We start from the raw sequence: 17596 nt of genomic DNA, 5'->3' as shown, positions 1-17596 counted from the left end.
GGCGTGCGAGCGTACTTCGATCTATGGGCCAGTATACGAGGTATGGTATTATGTTATGCTACGACGCGTCGATGTAAAAAAACGAAGATGAATTCAGAAATGTATGCATCCTTTTGTTGCTTATTTCATCGTCAGCTTTGTCTTTTTCCACCTCTTAGTAATAATTCCATGCAGTATGTACACGGTTATCACCTAGTAGCTCAAATAAAAGCTGAGCTAGTACATGAGATTTTTGGAGTGCCACTTAGGATTGGGAAAGAGGCTCAGGCAACATCTGCCAAAACGAGTCGAAGACGCGTCACACAGAAGTTTATTTTAGATATAACGCGCACTCGTGGTACCCATACCGCCGCATGTCTCAAGTTATGACAAAACGCAAGCTGGTCAACGCGTGTGTGCGGCGTAGTACGCGATAGATCCTCGAGCTCTTTTGGGGACACGATCACTTTCGCGAGATTTTCGCGTCGTGCTGTGCAGCGACTGTTACACGTACTAAGCAGACGTGAGCTGGTTAAGCCGTTAGCGGCGCGGTAGCTCGCCATGCATCGCTTTCGTGGCGCCGTGCGCCAGCTGGCTGTTTTGTTCGCGGACGGGGCGAGTTGCGCACGATTTTGCGAACGTACGTGATCGTATCCCAAATCCGTATGCTCGAGAATATCACTTCAGCTCTTCAGCAAACCTAGCCACATATTTTCAAGCGGGCAATGCAGAAAAACCAACGCGCACGCGGCGCAAAGTTTCGTTTGCTGCCACGGCGGTATTCTTTACGTTTACGCTGGCTGTCCCAGCGTTCGATTTTGCAATCTTGGGGCAGCTTCGGGTTGTCTCGGGCTTCCCACACATGTGACCAAGACGCTGCTTCCTGTCCCGACCGGAACTTGCTGACTTACCCTCTGGCTATCTCTGGCTGCCAGAGAACTGCCAGAAGTCCGAAAATCGAAGAGCCCCACTCAAACACCGTAGCCACCGCACCATCACGGCGGCTAGGAGAACATTTCAAGTTCATCTGAACTTTACACTGCCGCCCACACAGCATGGCATAGCACGGGAAAATAAAAAAGAAGAAACATTGTACAGGGGATGCAAGCAGTGACTGACCAAAAGCTCCCTCCCACTGAGTCCCACGGGAGTCTTTCGCTTGGAGCCCGCTGACTCCCGAGGAATGTTACACTTGAGGATGTCGAGGCATAGAAGGCAGGTCCAGTCCTCACTGCATATGGAAGGTGAGAGCATCGTTGAGGAACAACCATTTAATTCAAAGCTGCACAGTCATCTTAAGGGGCCCCGTAACACTTTTTAAGCACGGTCATAAAATGTTGCCGATCTGGAGTCGGGGCCTCTGAGAACATACGAGCCAAACATTATGGCACTGCCCGCGGCCTAGAATTCACAATTAACATTCAAAGTCAGCTAGAAATCGCTCGCTTTCCTCTCGACCAATGATGCCATAATCAAAAATGACTGCGTCATAAACACAAAGACCATGGCCATTGATTTGAGCATCGGGAGCTGAATAGTTATTGCTGCCGCCACGGGTCGCCGCGACATGCCCGCATGCACGCTTGCAATCATACTGAAAGCAAGCCGGGCGTTCGAAGAAAAAAAAGAGAAAGAAATTGCACGTCATGTTCAAGGTCATGATGCGCACTGATGAACTGACGTAGCTTCTTGGCCCCCTTGTCAACCCTCCCTGCGTAGCTTCCAGCACGCTCGCTGGTACGAAAGGAGAGAGAAAGCACTATTAAAGCGTGCGACAAACCCCTGTAACTCCGCTCGTAGTCACGGATTCTAAACAATTTTTGCTGCAGTTGATTCGCGACGCAATACACTCGTTTAATGAAGTCATTCGATGGTTACTTGAAAAATTGTTGGAGGGCCCCTTTAAAGGGGTCCTGCAACACTTTCTCAGCAAGGTCAGAAAACGCTACGGAGTCGAGGCTCTTTAGTCGAGCCAAACATTATAGCGCAGCACGTGGCCTCGAATGTACAATTTTCAAGGTCAGCTAGAAATTACTCCCTCTTCTCTCGACAAAATGATGCCATTAGGCTTGTGCAAATATTAGACCACTTTGAATATTCGAACGAATATTACAGTACTCGAATTCGCTTTGATTCGAACTTAAATTCTAGGAAATTTCTAAATATTCGAAATTAACAAATAGGTGTATATTAGTCCGCATGTAACTCCCTGTAAAAGTGGTTTCACTGCAGCGGAGGGCTGCTATACTGTGAATACACCTTTTCAAGAAGAATTCGCGCTGACGCGAAGCCTCACTTCAAGGTTAAATGAACATATTATCCTCACATTGATTCATCATTTTTTAAGTTTAAAAGCTTGCGATACCGGCTTATATGCTCCAAGTGTAGTAAATTTTAAAACTTAACATATTTTACAGGTTATCACTTGCATTCTACCGAAAGTCAAATCCTGCTGCTATTCAAAGTTGCTTCCACTTCCTTCGAACCAAAAAGAATGACATTTGCGCACGCCTTGTTTCAATTAAAAAAAAAAAATATTGTGCAGGTTAGTTGGGTCATGACAAACATGCTCATTGTTGTTTATAATATGTGATACATATACTATTCGAATTCGATTGTATTCGACCAAATCACTATTCGCTTCGAACCTAAAATTTACTATTCGCACAAGTCTAGATGCCATATACCCAAATGACCGCGCCATCGAGCGATGAGAGCATCGTGGGCTGCATAGTTACTGCGGCTGCCACGTGACCCCGCGCGCGCTCACGATCACACAAAGTGAGTGGAGAGTCCGGAAAAAAAAAAAGTGCTCAAGGTCATGATGCGCGCGTGGAGTAACTTCTTCCGCCTGTGCCATCCCTCCCTACTTAACTGCCAGCATGTTCGTCAGGGCGAGAGAACGAAGAAAGCAATTACAGCAAGTGACAAATCTCTGTAACATCACTCGTACTTGACGAATTCTACAAATCTTTGCGGCAGTCGATTTGTGAGGCAATAAACTCCTTCAGTGAAGCCATTCGATGGTTACTTGGAAAAAAGTGTTCCAGAGCCCCTTTAAGCGGCAGCAGCCACATGCAGGTGCATGGAGCAAACCCGCCCACCAATGAATGTCATGCCCTACAACATAGCGATGCATTCACAACTGACCTGGGTGTTGCCCCCAAGGAGGGCACATGGCACTGTAGGTGGTAGACACGCGGACAGGAGCCACAACAAAGCAGCTCGCCGCCATCGTGGCACACTGAGCACCAGTCCTCGTTTGGGTCCGAGCTGCGCAAAACGGAGAGGAGCGTCAGCTGCAGAAGCTAGGCAGAGTCTGAGCTCTAGACACACAAATAACAATCGCAAGACTTCTTGAAATATTTTATAAAAAGTGTAACGATGCACACCACTGTTTAATTGTAGTAGTAGAATCTCGTTACAACAAACTTCGCGCGACCCGCTGAATTTAGTTAATTATTCCGAAATATCGTAGTACTGAAAAATCATGTCGGTAATTTAACACACAACAAAAATAATTGTACCTTTGCGGGAGGTGCACGTGTTGAGGCATGAACAATTTACTGCTTAAAGAAGTCTTATCTTCTTCTGGCAATTAGAAAGCAGATGCTGGTGCACGTATGCCTCCATGCCCGCAACCTTCCTAAGGATGTCATCGGGTACATCCTTGCAGCACCCGAGGTATGGTCGGGTCTTCTCAAGGGAAACCACAACATCCGAGCTGGAAATAGTCCGTTGTCCCAGTCTCTGCATCTCCAGTGTCGTCTTCGTCACTACTACAGCAATCTTGCTCCCGCACTTGACTCACGATTTCTTCGAAGGTGAGCTCTGCAGACGTAGCCACTACGCAGTCACTGTCCACATAATCCTTGAAGGTTACCGCGGCGTCTATCGGGAGCTTCTCGGTAAGCTCATTCCACAGTTCTGGGTCGAGCTCCGCTTCGTCATTGCAGTCTCGTGGCGTAGGCTCGCAGTCTTGCGGCGTAAGCGAACTCTCGAGAAGACCTGCCTTTTGCCAGCAGTTGCTAATGGTGCTTGCCTCGACATTTCACCACGACCCTGTAAGCATTTCTGCAGCTTGAAGGATGTTGACCTCCGTGGACAGCTTCAGTCGTATGTTAATGAGAAGGTGCTGCACAAGTCGCTTCCGAAATTCGGCTGTAACAAAGAAGTACAATTCGGGAGCAGAAATTCAAGCTGCACATATGGTAAACCACACGTTCACCATATGTGCCGAACAGTTATCGACGGTTAGAAGAACATTCCTTTGTTTCTTCTTCATTGTGTCATCGAGCTGTATCAGCCACTGCATGAACAGTTCGCGTGTCATCCACGCTTTCTTATTTGCCCAGTAGTCGCAAGGCCACGAGACAATGTTTTTCAAACATCGAGCCTTGGCGGACTTGCCAGTAACAAAAGGCTCGAGTTTTTCCATGCCCGTGACGTTGCAGCAGAAGAGCACCGACACGCGAAGACGTGATTTCTTTCCACCCTTGCATTTTTCACCTTTAAAGTCCATTGTTTTATCAGGTAACAGCTGATAAAAAACACGCCGTTTCGTCGGCATTGAAAACATTGTCTGGACTGAACGACTCGATCTCCTGAAAGCGCTTGCTCCACCAGGCAATCGCACTTTTGACACTTGCCGCCTTTTCTTCCCCGCACACGACTTGCCACGCGATGCCGTTCCTCTGCCAGAACCAGTAGAGCCATCCAGCACTTGCGTCGAAGCCGGAGGTGCCCAAAGCGACCGCAAACTGTCGCGCCTTTTCTTGAATAATAGGGCCTGACCAGGGCACACCGTGTTGTCTGGCATCCTTAAACCATGTGAGGACGGCGGCAGTGACGGTTTGGTAGTTGCCCAGCCACAAACGTTTTCTTGAGGGAGCCAGCTGTGATTCTCTATGTAATTTCACGATCTTCTCCCGATCCTTCAGTATTGTTGCCACTGCTTACGGCGTGATATCACGCTCCCTGCATATGTACACTTGCTTTTTTCCAGCATTCAGCTCCGTCACAATGTCCACCTTTTCCTTGAGTGAAAACTGGCGTCGCTTCTTTTTAACGCTGGGGCCAGGAGAACTCATTGCCAGAAAAGCGAACGCACAACACGATCTCAACATCCCCGCATTCTCAAACAAACCTCGACTCAAATATCGTCCTTCACTTGATCGAGTTGAGCATAGCGCCACTGCTCGACTGAAAATGACGACGCGCTTCTCAAGAATTGCTGCAGATTATCTTGTTCTGCCTGGAGACGGTGCTCTCATCAACTTTCTCAAGTCAAGGTGAAGCGTTGAGTGAAGGGACGTTCTAGAATACGGGGGTAAGCCCGCTAAGCCTACGACGCTGTTGTATAGGTAGCAGTTGGTTGTATGATTTCACCATGTGCATTTGACGCTCGCGTTGATGTCGACGTTGATGGGGCTGCACCTGTTGAAGCGGGCTGCACCTGTTGAAGCGGGCTTCCCGGCGCATATCTTCTGCAGATGATGATGATAGGTGTAAGCTTCAGGGATTTCCGTACCAAAACATCCACGGAACTTCGCAATAACGAAGCATCTCGTTGATTTCGGAGTTAAATTACGTATGTTAAACTGATATATTCGGTATTCTGGAGTTTGTAGTAGTGAAAGTTTTTTACATTGGCAATATAGGCATTTTGGTAGAGATTTCAAAAAAATTCAAAAAAATTCGTAAATCTGAAAATTTCGTTAATCTGATGTTTGTAGTAACAAAATTTCACTGCTCAGTGTGCACGAATAGACTAATGGCATAACATTTCCTTCAGTCCTGTTAATGTTATCAGGCACCTGGATCAAATGCAATTCTAAAAGAAGCTAAGTAGATCGGTTCTTTTCTTTGGCGATTATCAGTGAATTATTCCAGTCTCTGCAATGATCATATGGTTTGACGTGATCAGCATTTGCACAAAAGCTCTGCAACGTGTCCGACACATGTGAAAGGATGACACATCTTAAGCACAAATGTTGGCAAACTGTTCCAACAGTCTATCCTGAAATACCGGTGTTGGCATCAGTGACATTGCTGCGCCGTCGCAACACAAAGAAAATTTTTTGCGGTTACTGCAGGTACAAATTTGTTAAATCTATGTATTAAATGTACAGCAGACAAGTTGGGACTGATCGAATGGTACATGACAGTACACCAATGAGGTTTTCATTACTCTGCAATGCATGTGCACAGTTATTATCATTTTTGCAATGTGGCGTAAAAATCAACATATGTAGGGTAATGGAGCGTTCCTTTCGGAAAGCTGACATGCATAACTTTAAACTCGTATTATACATTTCCACACCAAAATTTTGCATATTTGACCTCTCTCGCAACGTGTCTATGGGGAGCTATGGCATATGAGCAGGCACATTTTTGTGACATGCACTATATGCAGACAACTTTTATATGCGAGAGTATACTTTAGCATCAAGCTACAATCGACGCTCGGTCAAAATTCCTTTAGGAAATGCACACAAATCAACTCAGAGTTGCTCAAAGAGTGCTGTCAGCAAATTTTTTATTACTTTCATCATGTGACATGCCACAAAAACCAGAGGTTGAATCTAGCAAAGATCAGTCTTTTTACAAGTTTTGTTCACATGTTTTATCGTGCATAACTGCCCGGATCTTTGATATTCAAAGTGCTATAGATCCAGATGCTTTATAGTCACTCATTATTACTGCCAATACAACCAATGCTAAAGAAACCAGCTGATGCAAGAAAATTGACAGTGTGCCACTGTGCTTTTGGCACGAACTATTTTCAACTGTGGCCTTGGTAGGACGCCTCTTATAACTGCACTCTGCATACATACCTACAGCGATCTTTTTGTATTGGACTCGATACTACATGAAGAGGCTAGTGGTCCAAACAGTCTTGTACACATCTTCTTTTAACATTGTACGATAAAGCGCTTTCTTTGTGTTTCTAAAAAAAAATAAAAACAATTTAGTGGAGGTGCAGGACACTGATCCAAGTTAAAAATAGCTGTTCTTTTAGTATGAATAAGGAAGCACCAAGCAGAAAGATTGCAAGAATAGATTGCTGAGCTATTGGTTCATGACAATGCGAACAAACACTAAATGACAGGACAAGAGATGAGAGCACAAAGACATTGCACAGCATCCGTGCAGCCTCTTCCCATGTCCTGTCCTACAGCACTGGTTGCCGTGATCGAGCCAAAAAAGCGTGCATATCCCTTCTCCAGCTACCTCTGCAGGCTGTGCGTCTCTACTATCTTCAGTCCCGTCCCATTGGCTGTGTCGCCCCCGCCGCTGTTCTGTGTCGGTGGGGTGCGCGAGGAAGGCGAGGCCTGCGCTGCAGAAGAACCGTTGGAGGCAGCCGTTGGGCCATTGCTAGTGGCCACGGCCATGGTCGAAGAAGAGGAAGAAGAGGCGTCCTGCGCGGGCAAGTCGAAGCTCTTGTCGCCGATCTTGAGCAGCTCCTCCAGAGTTGAGAGGTCCTCGAAGCAGTCCTGGACGCCCCCGGAACCTGCCGGCGCCACGGTGGTCGAGTTGGCCGTGGACGCGGACACCGTAGATGCGGTGCGGGAGGAACTGCTGCAGACCGGCTCAGCTATGGAGGAAGGGCTGCAGCTGCTGTCTGCTTGGGGCTGGCCACCTTGGGAACCCTGAAATCCAATGCAAAGTGAAGAGAAGAGTGATGTAATGCAAAACAGCCCGTCCTGGGATAGGCTTAACTAGGGATGGGTGAATATTAAGTTTCTTGCAAGTGACGTCAGTTCCTGTCTTCCATCCGCCATCAACAAGCACATACGTCTCAGTGACCACGCTGTGTTTACGTTCGTGCGCGGATCGTTCGGGGTAGTGCGCGTGTTTTGATAGTTTGCCCTGCGCTTATGACGAAAGAGAATCGTTCAGGACATTATGCAGCGTACAGTGTCGTCAGTGGTGTCGCACATAATGGTTGAAACAACTTTGCATGAGTCACCTGCAGCGACGCTCTTCGCCGCCTGCATTTGCGGCACTCAAACTGCACAGATTTCGTCGCTGACTGCTGCATAAAACCATGGCTCAATAACATGTTTGGCGCCTAGTCGGAGTTCGTTTCACCGAAGAGCAAGGAGGGCCTCCCGAAAACTAAGGCGCGATCGCTGTGTTCAATTCGGTGCTTGACGTTTCGACAAAAATTGACCTCGCGCATGACTATGTGTTGATACACTTGGTGAAAAGGTGAGGAGATTCGGAAGCATAACTTGCCTGTTATGAAGTGACACTCGCACACACACACATTGTGCAACGTCTGAGGCCCTTCCTGTTTACACATGCATAAGCCATGTGCTCCACTTCTCGGACAGCTCTTTCATGCGGTCTTACGGGTTTGCGATCACATTTAGCAAATAGTACGTTCCCACGTCTGGTCCTTTTTTTTATTGATTTACACTTCTCGTACAGCAGCCAAATATCGTACAAATCACCGCTGCAATGTGCAGCGTTGACAGGAAATGCAAGAGCCGCACAACTTGAGTCGGTGTCATCTGCTGCCATGTGCTCGGTAATGGCGGCGCATGCCGCGAAATCGTATCCCAGAGTTCCGTGGTGGGACGTAGTTGCAAGTTATGTATATTGCATGTTATCAAGAAAATTTAGCACTTTTATATAATTGAACAAACTCACACAACTTTTTTTTTTTTAATTAGGAATCATTAGGAATTAGGAATACTGCAACGACTCCAATAGGAGTTAGCAGTATTGTCAAATAAATAAATAAATAAATAAATTCAGACACCGGCATCTGGTGAAACTCAAAACTATCACAGTTGAATTTGTGTTCAGAAAACAGATGAAGCAGCGGTTCATGCTGGCAGCAAACATTTCCTGCTTTTGAAAACAGCGTTTCACTCCTTGCCTATGTGGCAGGAATTGAGAGGTACTATTGTGCCAACTTGGCCAGCACTGGGTAGTTGCCTGCCATGACTCTTCCATCACTCCAAAGGGTTTTCTGATCGTGGAAGCAAAGGGCAACCCAAGTAGTCAGCCATTTGGGAAGGAACGCTTTCACGATCATTATTCTTCACTACGTTTCAGTAATGACAAAAGTCTGGATATTCTCAGGGAGACCTCACTCTTTGACTACATCTCCGAGAAACCGAACAATGTTCTCACCAGTATGCTGCTGTGGCATTGGTTCGCAGGCGAGGACGTATACAAGCTGAGTGAAATCGCGATCTCTCATATGGTCAGTAACACACATGTAGCTGCCCCCAGCCCTCAATGTCGACCCATCTGTAGTCAAAGTGAAGCAGTTGGCACCACCGTTGTGAAGTCTTGATTAAAGTTCCAAGGCGGGCTTATTGGCACGCTATATCTAGATAACAATGGTCACGAAAAAAAAAAAAAACTCGGGACATGAGAAGGCAACAGAGGCAAACACACAGCGCTGTGTGTGTGTATTTTTGTTGCCTTCTTGCGTCCTGGTTTTCTTTGCGCTACCATTGTTATCCAAATACACCGTTGGGAAATATATTCCTAATGCGCTTCCGCAGTTCTTTTTATTTTTTGGTCGTGCACAAGCTTATCGTTCGTGAAAAGGTGTTCTGCGATGGAACGCTGTACTCTGGTATCACACGGTGGATGATCTCAATGAAGCATTTTTCTTCGACTGCGCTGTATGGCTGTAGGCCGCAGGCAATGAATGCTCCGATCTTCTTTGTCATCTCCCATACTTTTGTCGATGAGAACTGAAATATTGGCTTAAACAAGCTGGTCACGGTAGGCTGCCATGACAACCTGTTTCAATCACCTTTCTTCTTCAGCACATTGTACAGCTGATGCGGCTGAGTGTATTCCTTGAACTTGCCGGATGTCTTTTCAAGCCGTTGATAAGCGTCGTCATAATGCTAGTAGGTGTCTTCAAAACTTCACAGCTCTCGAACTGCGCTTCGCCTTCAGCAGGCACATTCGTGTACGCGTGCCGCCAAGCCGCGGGCGCGGTCGGCACTATCGTCATGTGTGGTCACAGCTGTTGCAAGCACATGCATAAGCGCGACTAGAGTCAACTAGAACAGGGGAGTGCTCTGAACAGCCACAGCACCAATGTACAGAAAGTGAAGCCCAAACAGGGTCAATCCGCTTGTGGCGCTGCGTTCGGTAGTCTGCAATATGTCGTCGTTTAAAGGGACCGACAACTGATTTTTCTCGACCCATTTTTTACGCCGTTTCGAGTATCGTATTCGCAAAAATTTCGGAGGCCATACTTTACGTTTTTGTTGAACTCCGAGTCGTGGCGCTGCAAATAACTAAGCTCACTGTCAAATTTCCTCTATTTTACTTCACATTTTGCGTTACTTTTTGAAGCAACACGTAGCAACTGAAGCTAGTTTTAAGAAACAAAGGAAGATCAATACAGCTATAAAAGGTGACACTCAGAATAAAAACCCACCATCTACAGCTGTGATTAGAACCCGGGCCTTTTGAGTGACAAGCAGGCATTCTACCTATGCACCACTTTGGCGGAGACACGCACAACTCTTAAACGACGACACATCGCAGACTACCGATCGCAGCACCACAAGCAGATCGACCCTGTTTGAGCTTAACTTTTCGAAGCTCGTTCCAAGCACTCCCCTGTTCTAGTACAATCTAGCACAACTGAACATCAGAGAAACAACAAAGGAAGAAAAAAAATGACGTCTACACCGATGCGGGTTCGACACAACAGTGCTAGACTGGCTGACGGCTTCCGTGAAGATGGCAGTGATGACGTATTTTCGGCTCTATAATGCAAAAGATTTCTTTTATTATTTTTTTTTGTGTGTGGGCGCTTCTGGTTTGGCGACCCACTGGCAGTCTGTCTTTTTTGTTGGGCGTGCTGAATATCGTATCAAGTGATGCAGTCATAGAGTTTCTCTATAGATGCAGTCATCTAGGTAGGAAATAAGTCTGTGAGACGTCCTGAAAAGTGGTCGATGTCGACACTAGTGTTGGAAAAACGCACAAATATTTTTACTCGTTCTAGCTGGGCAAGCAAGTGCTGGCACGCTTCGGGAATACAATGAATTTTTTTTCTTGGACTGTAATCTTTTAGTACATATCTTTTTTTGTTCGTGGTTTGCTTATGCTGTCGCACCGACTACCACTCGTACATGTGGCCATGTGTGAGCGCAGTTTCGATTTTGTGGCGAGGATGGCATCTTTTTGTTGCTCACAAACTGTTGTCTATATTGTTTCTCAACTATTAGGTGACCATTTATTACTCGCTCGTTTATTGCCATCAGGTGTGGACAAAATTGCAGCTGTTTACAGGCAGGTGCTGGTACATAAAAACGATGCTGGTGTTGACATGCTGTTTCTTTCTCCGAGAGTGACGATATTTGAGTGGCCTTCGGCGGCGATAAGGTGAGGATGTTTAGAGAGTTTCTTCTGCCGGTGAGGCATGAAGCACGCCCGGACTTAGAGCCTATGATCAGCATCGGAGGTGGTTCGTGTTTATTTTTTTTAATAACTTCGTCTACTAGATGTACTGCCATTGTGAAATTCTCGCTGTCGTTCGCAAAGCTAAGCTGCAAAATTAGCCGTTCAAGAAACGCTCGACAAGCGTAACGTTTTTTTTTCTCGTTGCTTAGAAGAAAATTAACTACATTGTATATCATTGTGCAACTTGTCGGACACCGTTCTCGACTACGTAAAAAATTGTGTTCCTGAAGTAGTAAGAAAATGTTTTACACACGAAGCGACAAACCGACAACCCCCACCCCCTTTTTTTACGGTTCGGCTTTCATATCGCATATCGTCTACGATACACCCCACTGTCTTGCGGAAGTTGTCCCCTCACAACAAGGATCTCCCCACGTCCCTTTCATGTAGTGTTCATTGAATGTTTGAGTTTTACAAGGCCAGTGCAGAGCACAAATTAAATGTATGATGCTGGTTACCCTGCTGCGAAATAAGGCATTTCTTGTCCGTGCTAATAATGCTACATCAACTGCAGCGATCACTGTGTTGAGTTGAGCTACCAGGCTAATTGTTAGACCAAACACATCACATTAAAATATAATAATAAAAGGAAGCGAAAACAACAGAGGTGGCTACTCAGGACTGTTAGTTCACGAGTGGTGCTTAGATGTTTTGCACTGTACTGGTCAGGGCCGTACTTGACTGCTTATGTTTGTTCGCCAATCTGGCCACATCCGATTGTCATTTGACTGCATGGAACTGTGGGCATTCTGGATATATTGCGGCACTTGCCGATTTAGAACCTGTAACGTAACACAAACGATGTACCTTGAAGACTCCGCAGCCGCAAACACTCCGCGTTTGGTGATGCACATCACATACTTATTCACACAGCAGTTTCCTTTTTCTGCAGTTGCTAGAAAAACCAAAAACGGCAAAGTGGTTTCATGTTGACCTTTCGCTGCCTGACATTGCAATAAAAAAAAAAAAAAATCCGCAGGTTGACCTAACACATGCAAAGATTGTTTGCCGACACCACTTATCTTAGCACTAGCCCGCACACTCCACACCGTCGCGCACATGCCAGAAAGAACGAAAGCGCTGGTTGCCAGACCGATCCTCGCCCGATGCAAAGGTCTATAGCTTCCGAGATCTATGCATGTACGGTCGCCATGACGTCTACAGCAGAGCCTCCGAGATTTGTGCTTGCGCCAGCTATCTGTGGCTTTTGGCGGCCTATTCGGGAACCCCGAATAATTCGAGAATATTGGATACCTGAATTTGAAATGAAGCGAATAACGTATAGAGAACTATTCTACCGAATATTCGACAAGTCCGAATATTTACCCATCCCTAGGCTTAACCCTTTCAGGTATGACCTATGAAGAACTGTCTATGAATGTGTCAACTGTGAATGCATCAAATTTACACAATTTCAAGGTACTTGATATTCTATTGCAGAAAAAATGATCTCATAATATATTGATTCATGTGTTTTATAGTAATTAATCATAAATAAACTGCCGCTAAATATATCTATTTGTCATTTATGTTCGGTTTTTGCATAAACAGTTCGAATCTCAGGCTAGAAATGTAGCGCAATCTTGTTTTGGATTATATTCATTTCGAGGAAAGAAAAATTATAGTTCTGACATGGCTCGCAGAAAACCGCATGTCGAACATCTCATCGAGCATGGTAGCGCTTTCAGTAAAGTGATCATATGCGACAGTACGCTGCAAAACTAAGTTAAATGCAGACACATTTATTAAGCAGGAGGTTCAATTCATCCAAACATCAATACATCTTTCCCTTTCTTAGCTCCTAGGTGACACAACTAGCAAAAACAAGTTGTACACATGTGTATAAAGCACCTCAAAGGGTTAAAGAAACATTTGTCAACAGCCTCAAGCTTTTAGGCAAACACAGCAATACAGCACATACGAAGCTCACTATTTGTTCACTCATACATCAAGGCTAAGTGCTTGAAACGTTGGTACACAAGTAGCAAAAACAAGTTGTATGCACAATTCTGTACAAAGCACCTCAAAGAGTTAAAGAAACACTTGTCAACACCCTCTTTTAGGCAAACACAGCGATATAGCACATACAAAGGTAATTATTTGTTCACTCATGCAGCAAGGTTAAATGCTTGGAAAGTTGGTACGTGGTCAACTAAGATGAAACTGCTAGACTCCTCACTGCAATGTTTCCTAGACACAAAGAGCATGCCAACTCAAACACTTCACAGCCTGACGAGAAGAGGGCAAGTTAAAATGCACTGGCCACACTATCCGCGCAGAATGCGTGTCATTTTTAGGATGCATGTTTAGACCAGTGAGCACTGAAGCAATTTTCTCAATACTGATATACCGGCTGGCAAGAGCAGCTATGCATCCTTTACTATTTTGTTATCTTCCATGTGTGAAGTAATGTCGGACTTCACTGTTAAGTGTGTCGGTAAGTTTACAACCGCTCCGACCATTTCCCTGCTCACTAAATGTTAGAATTTGGCCCAGTAAAAGTGATACCAATGTCAAGAAGGTGTCACTTTTGCTTTCAGAGGGCTTTCGAACAAAAGCTATCTGTTCGCATAGCTCCTACAAGAGCTTTCATTGAGCTCAGCTAGATCATTTTGACCATAGGCTCCAAACTAATCATTTGCTTCAGCCATTAAGAGAGAGAAAGAGAAATCAATAATTAAAAAGTTCACTAAGAAAATTTTCTTAATTATCTACAAAGCTATGGAAATTACCCTGCATCATGAAGCTACCGATCTGGAGATTCGATTGCCCACATCGTCACCATGATTTATAAAGATTTAGTTTTCGGAATTTGATGCAGCCCCTGTACAATACTCACGGATTCAAACGCGACATCAGTTTTTAAAATATAACGATTGGTATATGCAAGTGCTCCAGATACCCACATGTCACGACGAATCTGGTCTTTAAAGATAATATTGGCTCTCATCTACGTGTCTGAGTCGAAATTACACCGATATGGCCCAAACTGTAGACGGTGGTAACAAAAGTATGTGCGTTACTTAGCCCTAAATGGGCCCGTTTCAATCCATGAGTACAATACGTTCTAAAATACTCAAAGATAACACATATTACGCATTAAATATCTACGTGCAATTGATATTTATTGCAAAACCGTCGCATAGGTTTAGGACAACATCGCTAGTGAAGACAGACTGCAATGGCTGAGAACAATCAGTAGGCCTAGTCCTACAAAGAGTCGCTGTAATGCCTATCAATTCGTTTTTGTAACTCTGTTCATCTGTCGGTCCGCTTGTGAAGTCATGACACTACGTCAAGCAGAACCTGAAGAAGAGCAACACACCTTCTCCTGACTTGTGTCCTTCGAGCCAGTAGACTGAAGTAGGTTTCCTATAGACCGATTTGCAAAGTCATTCTGCAACCAAAAAGTACAAGGCGATATGAGAGAGAGCTAATAAAGTTTAGACTATGTCTGAAAAAAGGAGAAAGAGCACACGAATAACAAGGAAAGACTTGCCAGCAGATAGCATTTCCCTTACTTTTCAGTAGCACAACAGCATACTGATGAAGAAACCATGAGAGTGAATTACAGATAATTCAAACAGAAAGCTTCCAGATATTGAAGGTAATGCATATTCTACTGTCCAAAGTAGTGAATTGGCAGGGCTTGCCTCAACACACACAATGCAATAAGGTATATCTAAATGCCTACACAATGCGTGCTCAACATATGCTACAAATGCATTGGAAGTTTTTGCTCAATGCTCATTCAAACAATTTACGCTTGTTAAAGGGACACTAAAGGCAAAATGCAACTGGGCGTGGACTTTTGAAATACCATTCCAGAAACCTCGTAGTGCTTGTTTCGTGCCTAGGAAATGCTTAGTTTGAAAGAAAATCGTGCTCTAGTGGTCCGCATACTGTTAACTCGATTCAAACCGCTCGCCTCTCAAGGCTCCGTGACGTAAGCACTCCCCAGAGCCGCCTTTAGCAGGCGCTATGCCAGCACCCTCTGTTATCTGGCGACATTGCGCCTCCACCGGGAACGCACCGGGAATACTACTTGTTATGCTTGTTTTGCTGGCCGTTTTGCAGAGCAATGGTGATTAAAAAGGTCAGGAATAATAATAACAGAGAAAGAGAAAACAAACCATGCTCCACACCAATTTCAAAGAGCTGCCTTAAATGACAAAACAATGTTCTTGAACAGGCACAGAATGAGCAATAGCAGATCAAGAATGGTTTAATTCTTATAAAACAAAGCTCTGCTTTTAGCCCATTCTCGTGTACATGTAAACCGCAGACAGGTTGTGCATATGCATGAACTGCAGACCTAGAGAGAGAGAGAGATGTCAAAAAGAACAAGCTGCAGAGATGAATGACATGCTGCATTGGCAGTGAAAATGCCTTGCGATAGTTCATCAGCAGTCTAACTACACCCACTCCACGGCAGAGGCCTCTCCCCTGTTTGTCAATTAACCCTGTCCTGCACTTGCTGTGGCCACGTTATCCCTGCAAACATCTCAATCTCATCTGCCCATCATCAACTTTCTGCCTCCCCCACCAAGCTTGCCTTTTCTTGGAATCCTTTCTGTTGCGCTTAACGACCAGCGGTTATCTTGCCTTCGCGCTACATGCCCAACCCATGCCCATTTCTTCTTCTCGATTCTGACCGATTTTGTGATTGTTACCGCCTGTCTAAGGATCGATTTCAAACATGTTTTGATCGAGCCACATACATCCGCACACCGATTACACTTTCAATTTCAAAGCAAACACACAATGTTTGGCACAACATGCAAGTTTCCTTTCTTGCGTTCACTTCTTCCTCTGCGCATACTCTTCAAATGCAGACTACAATTTCATAATAATTGCTGGGGTTTAATGTCCCAAAACCACGATATCATTATGAGGGACACTACAGTGGAGGGCTCCGGAAATTTAGACCACCTGAGGTTCTTTAACGTGCATCTAAATCTGAGTACATGGGCGTCAAGCATTTTTGCCTCCGTTGAAAACGCGGCTGTTGCGACCGTCCGGTCAGCAAATTCGATCTCGTGACCTTCGGGTCAGCGGTCGAGCACATTGACCACTAGACCACGGTGACGGGTGCAGCCTGCAATGTTACGCAAACAATAAAAGAAACGCAGAACGATGAGTAATGACGAACAACCCAGGCAGCCGCGAAGCAATGCCACTCACCAGAGACCTAGAGGCGAGCCCCGCGGCTGTCTCGGCTGGCGATGCTGAGCTGCGCAGCGTGTTTGATGACGGACCCGCGTCACCGCTGCACGAGGGCAGCTGCTGCTCAGGCGACTTTGGCTCCTCCTTGATGCGCACCACGGACACCGATGGGGACGCAGTGCGTGACGACGAGGAGGACGAAGTGGAAGAGGGCGCTGCCCCCACAGGCGTGATGGTGATGGCACTGTTCCTGCCAGACAAATCAGACGCATCCCCGACAGCTCCTAGGAGGACTCTAACAAAGGGGAATGGGAAGGCAGCAGGGCAGCATGGTAGCACGTCGGTGAGGAAAAGGTTAGCCAAAAGGAGGTAGAAAGAAAAGGAAATGCCCAAAAGAAGCCTTTTTTCTCAAGCAGGCCACCTCACCCGTTAATCAAAAGGTCGTGAGCAAAGGCAGAGGCAGGACGGTGTTATTAAGCTTTGCGAGTTGTATTTTACTTGTGTCCCAACAGCAGCGCAGTCTACAGTAAAAGCTCGTTAATTCGGCCCCCATTGCTTTGTACAGTCGGATAATGCATACGAATTCAGTTCTCTGGTCCCAGCGAGCATATGTATTGTTTAATGGCATCAAACTATCATTAATTTGGTCATATTTCGTCACAACCCAGTTAATATTGACGAGCCTCAGTGTGAGCAAAGCACGAAGCGTCGCAAATGTACAACGCAAAGTACCAAAAACTGCGTTCACAAACAAGTGAAATGGCCGCAGGCTTTTAGAAAGGCATGGTCACCATCCGCAATCTTACCACAATCCCGTTGCTGGCCACGAAGGCTTCAGCGGCTGCAGCAAATTTATTTGGTTTCCAATTTCACACGCAAATGGCACGCACGCTATCTGTTATCAAGTCGATAGTGAATGGGGTCAACGCTGCAACCAGCAGTAGTTTCATTTTAACCACGTGCCTTTGCAAGTGTACAGTCGACATCCATGATT

At 45.6% G+C, this 17596-nt stretch overlaps 1 protein-coding gene across 10 annotated transcripts in view; it reads right to left on the bottom strand.

Annotated features, from left to right (window-relative positions):
• Positions 1 to 17596, bottom strand: part of LOC119383475 (transcription intermediary factor 1-alpha) — a 172997-nt gene that overhangs the window by 31710 nt on the left and 123691 nt on the right. For 8 of the 10 annotated variants that reach the window (XM_049412533.1, XM_049412534.1, XM_049412535.1 and 5 more), the window contains 5 exons: positions 16621 to 16897; positions 14762 to 14833; positions 7213 to 7631; positions 3130 to 3252; positions 1099 to 1210 (listed from right to left, as the gene is read on the bottom strand). In XM_049412533.1, the coding sequence (XP_049268490.1) occupies positions 1099 to 1210; positions 3130 to 3252; positions 7213 to 7631; positions 14762 to 14833; positions 16621 to 16897 (1003 nt within the window). The remainder of the gene's footprint in view (positions 1 to 1098; positions 1211 to 3129; positions 3253 to 7212; positions 7632 to 14761; positions 14834 to 16620; positions 16898 to 17596) is intronic. The other 2 variants (XM_049412536.1, XM_049412540.1) reach the window with 1 other exon arrangement.

The sequence above is a fragment of the Rhipicephalus sanguineus genome, chromosome 2, assembly GCF_013339695.2.
Source record: "Rhipicephalus sanguineus isolate Rsan-2018 chromosome 2, BIME_Rsan_1.4, whole genome shotgun sequence".
In the NCBI taxonomy this organism is placed as follows: Eukaryota; Metazoa; Arthropoda; class Arachnida; order Ixodida; family Ixodidae; genus Rhipicephalus; species Rhipicephalus sanguineus.
This window is presented reverse-complemented; position numbering and strand designations above follow the sequence as displayed.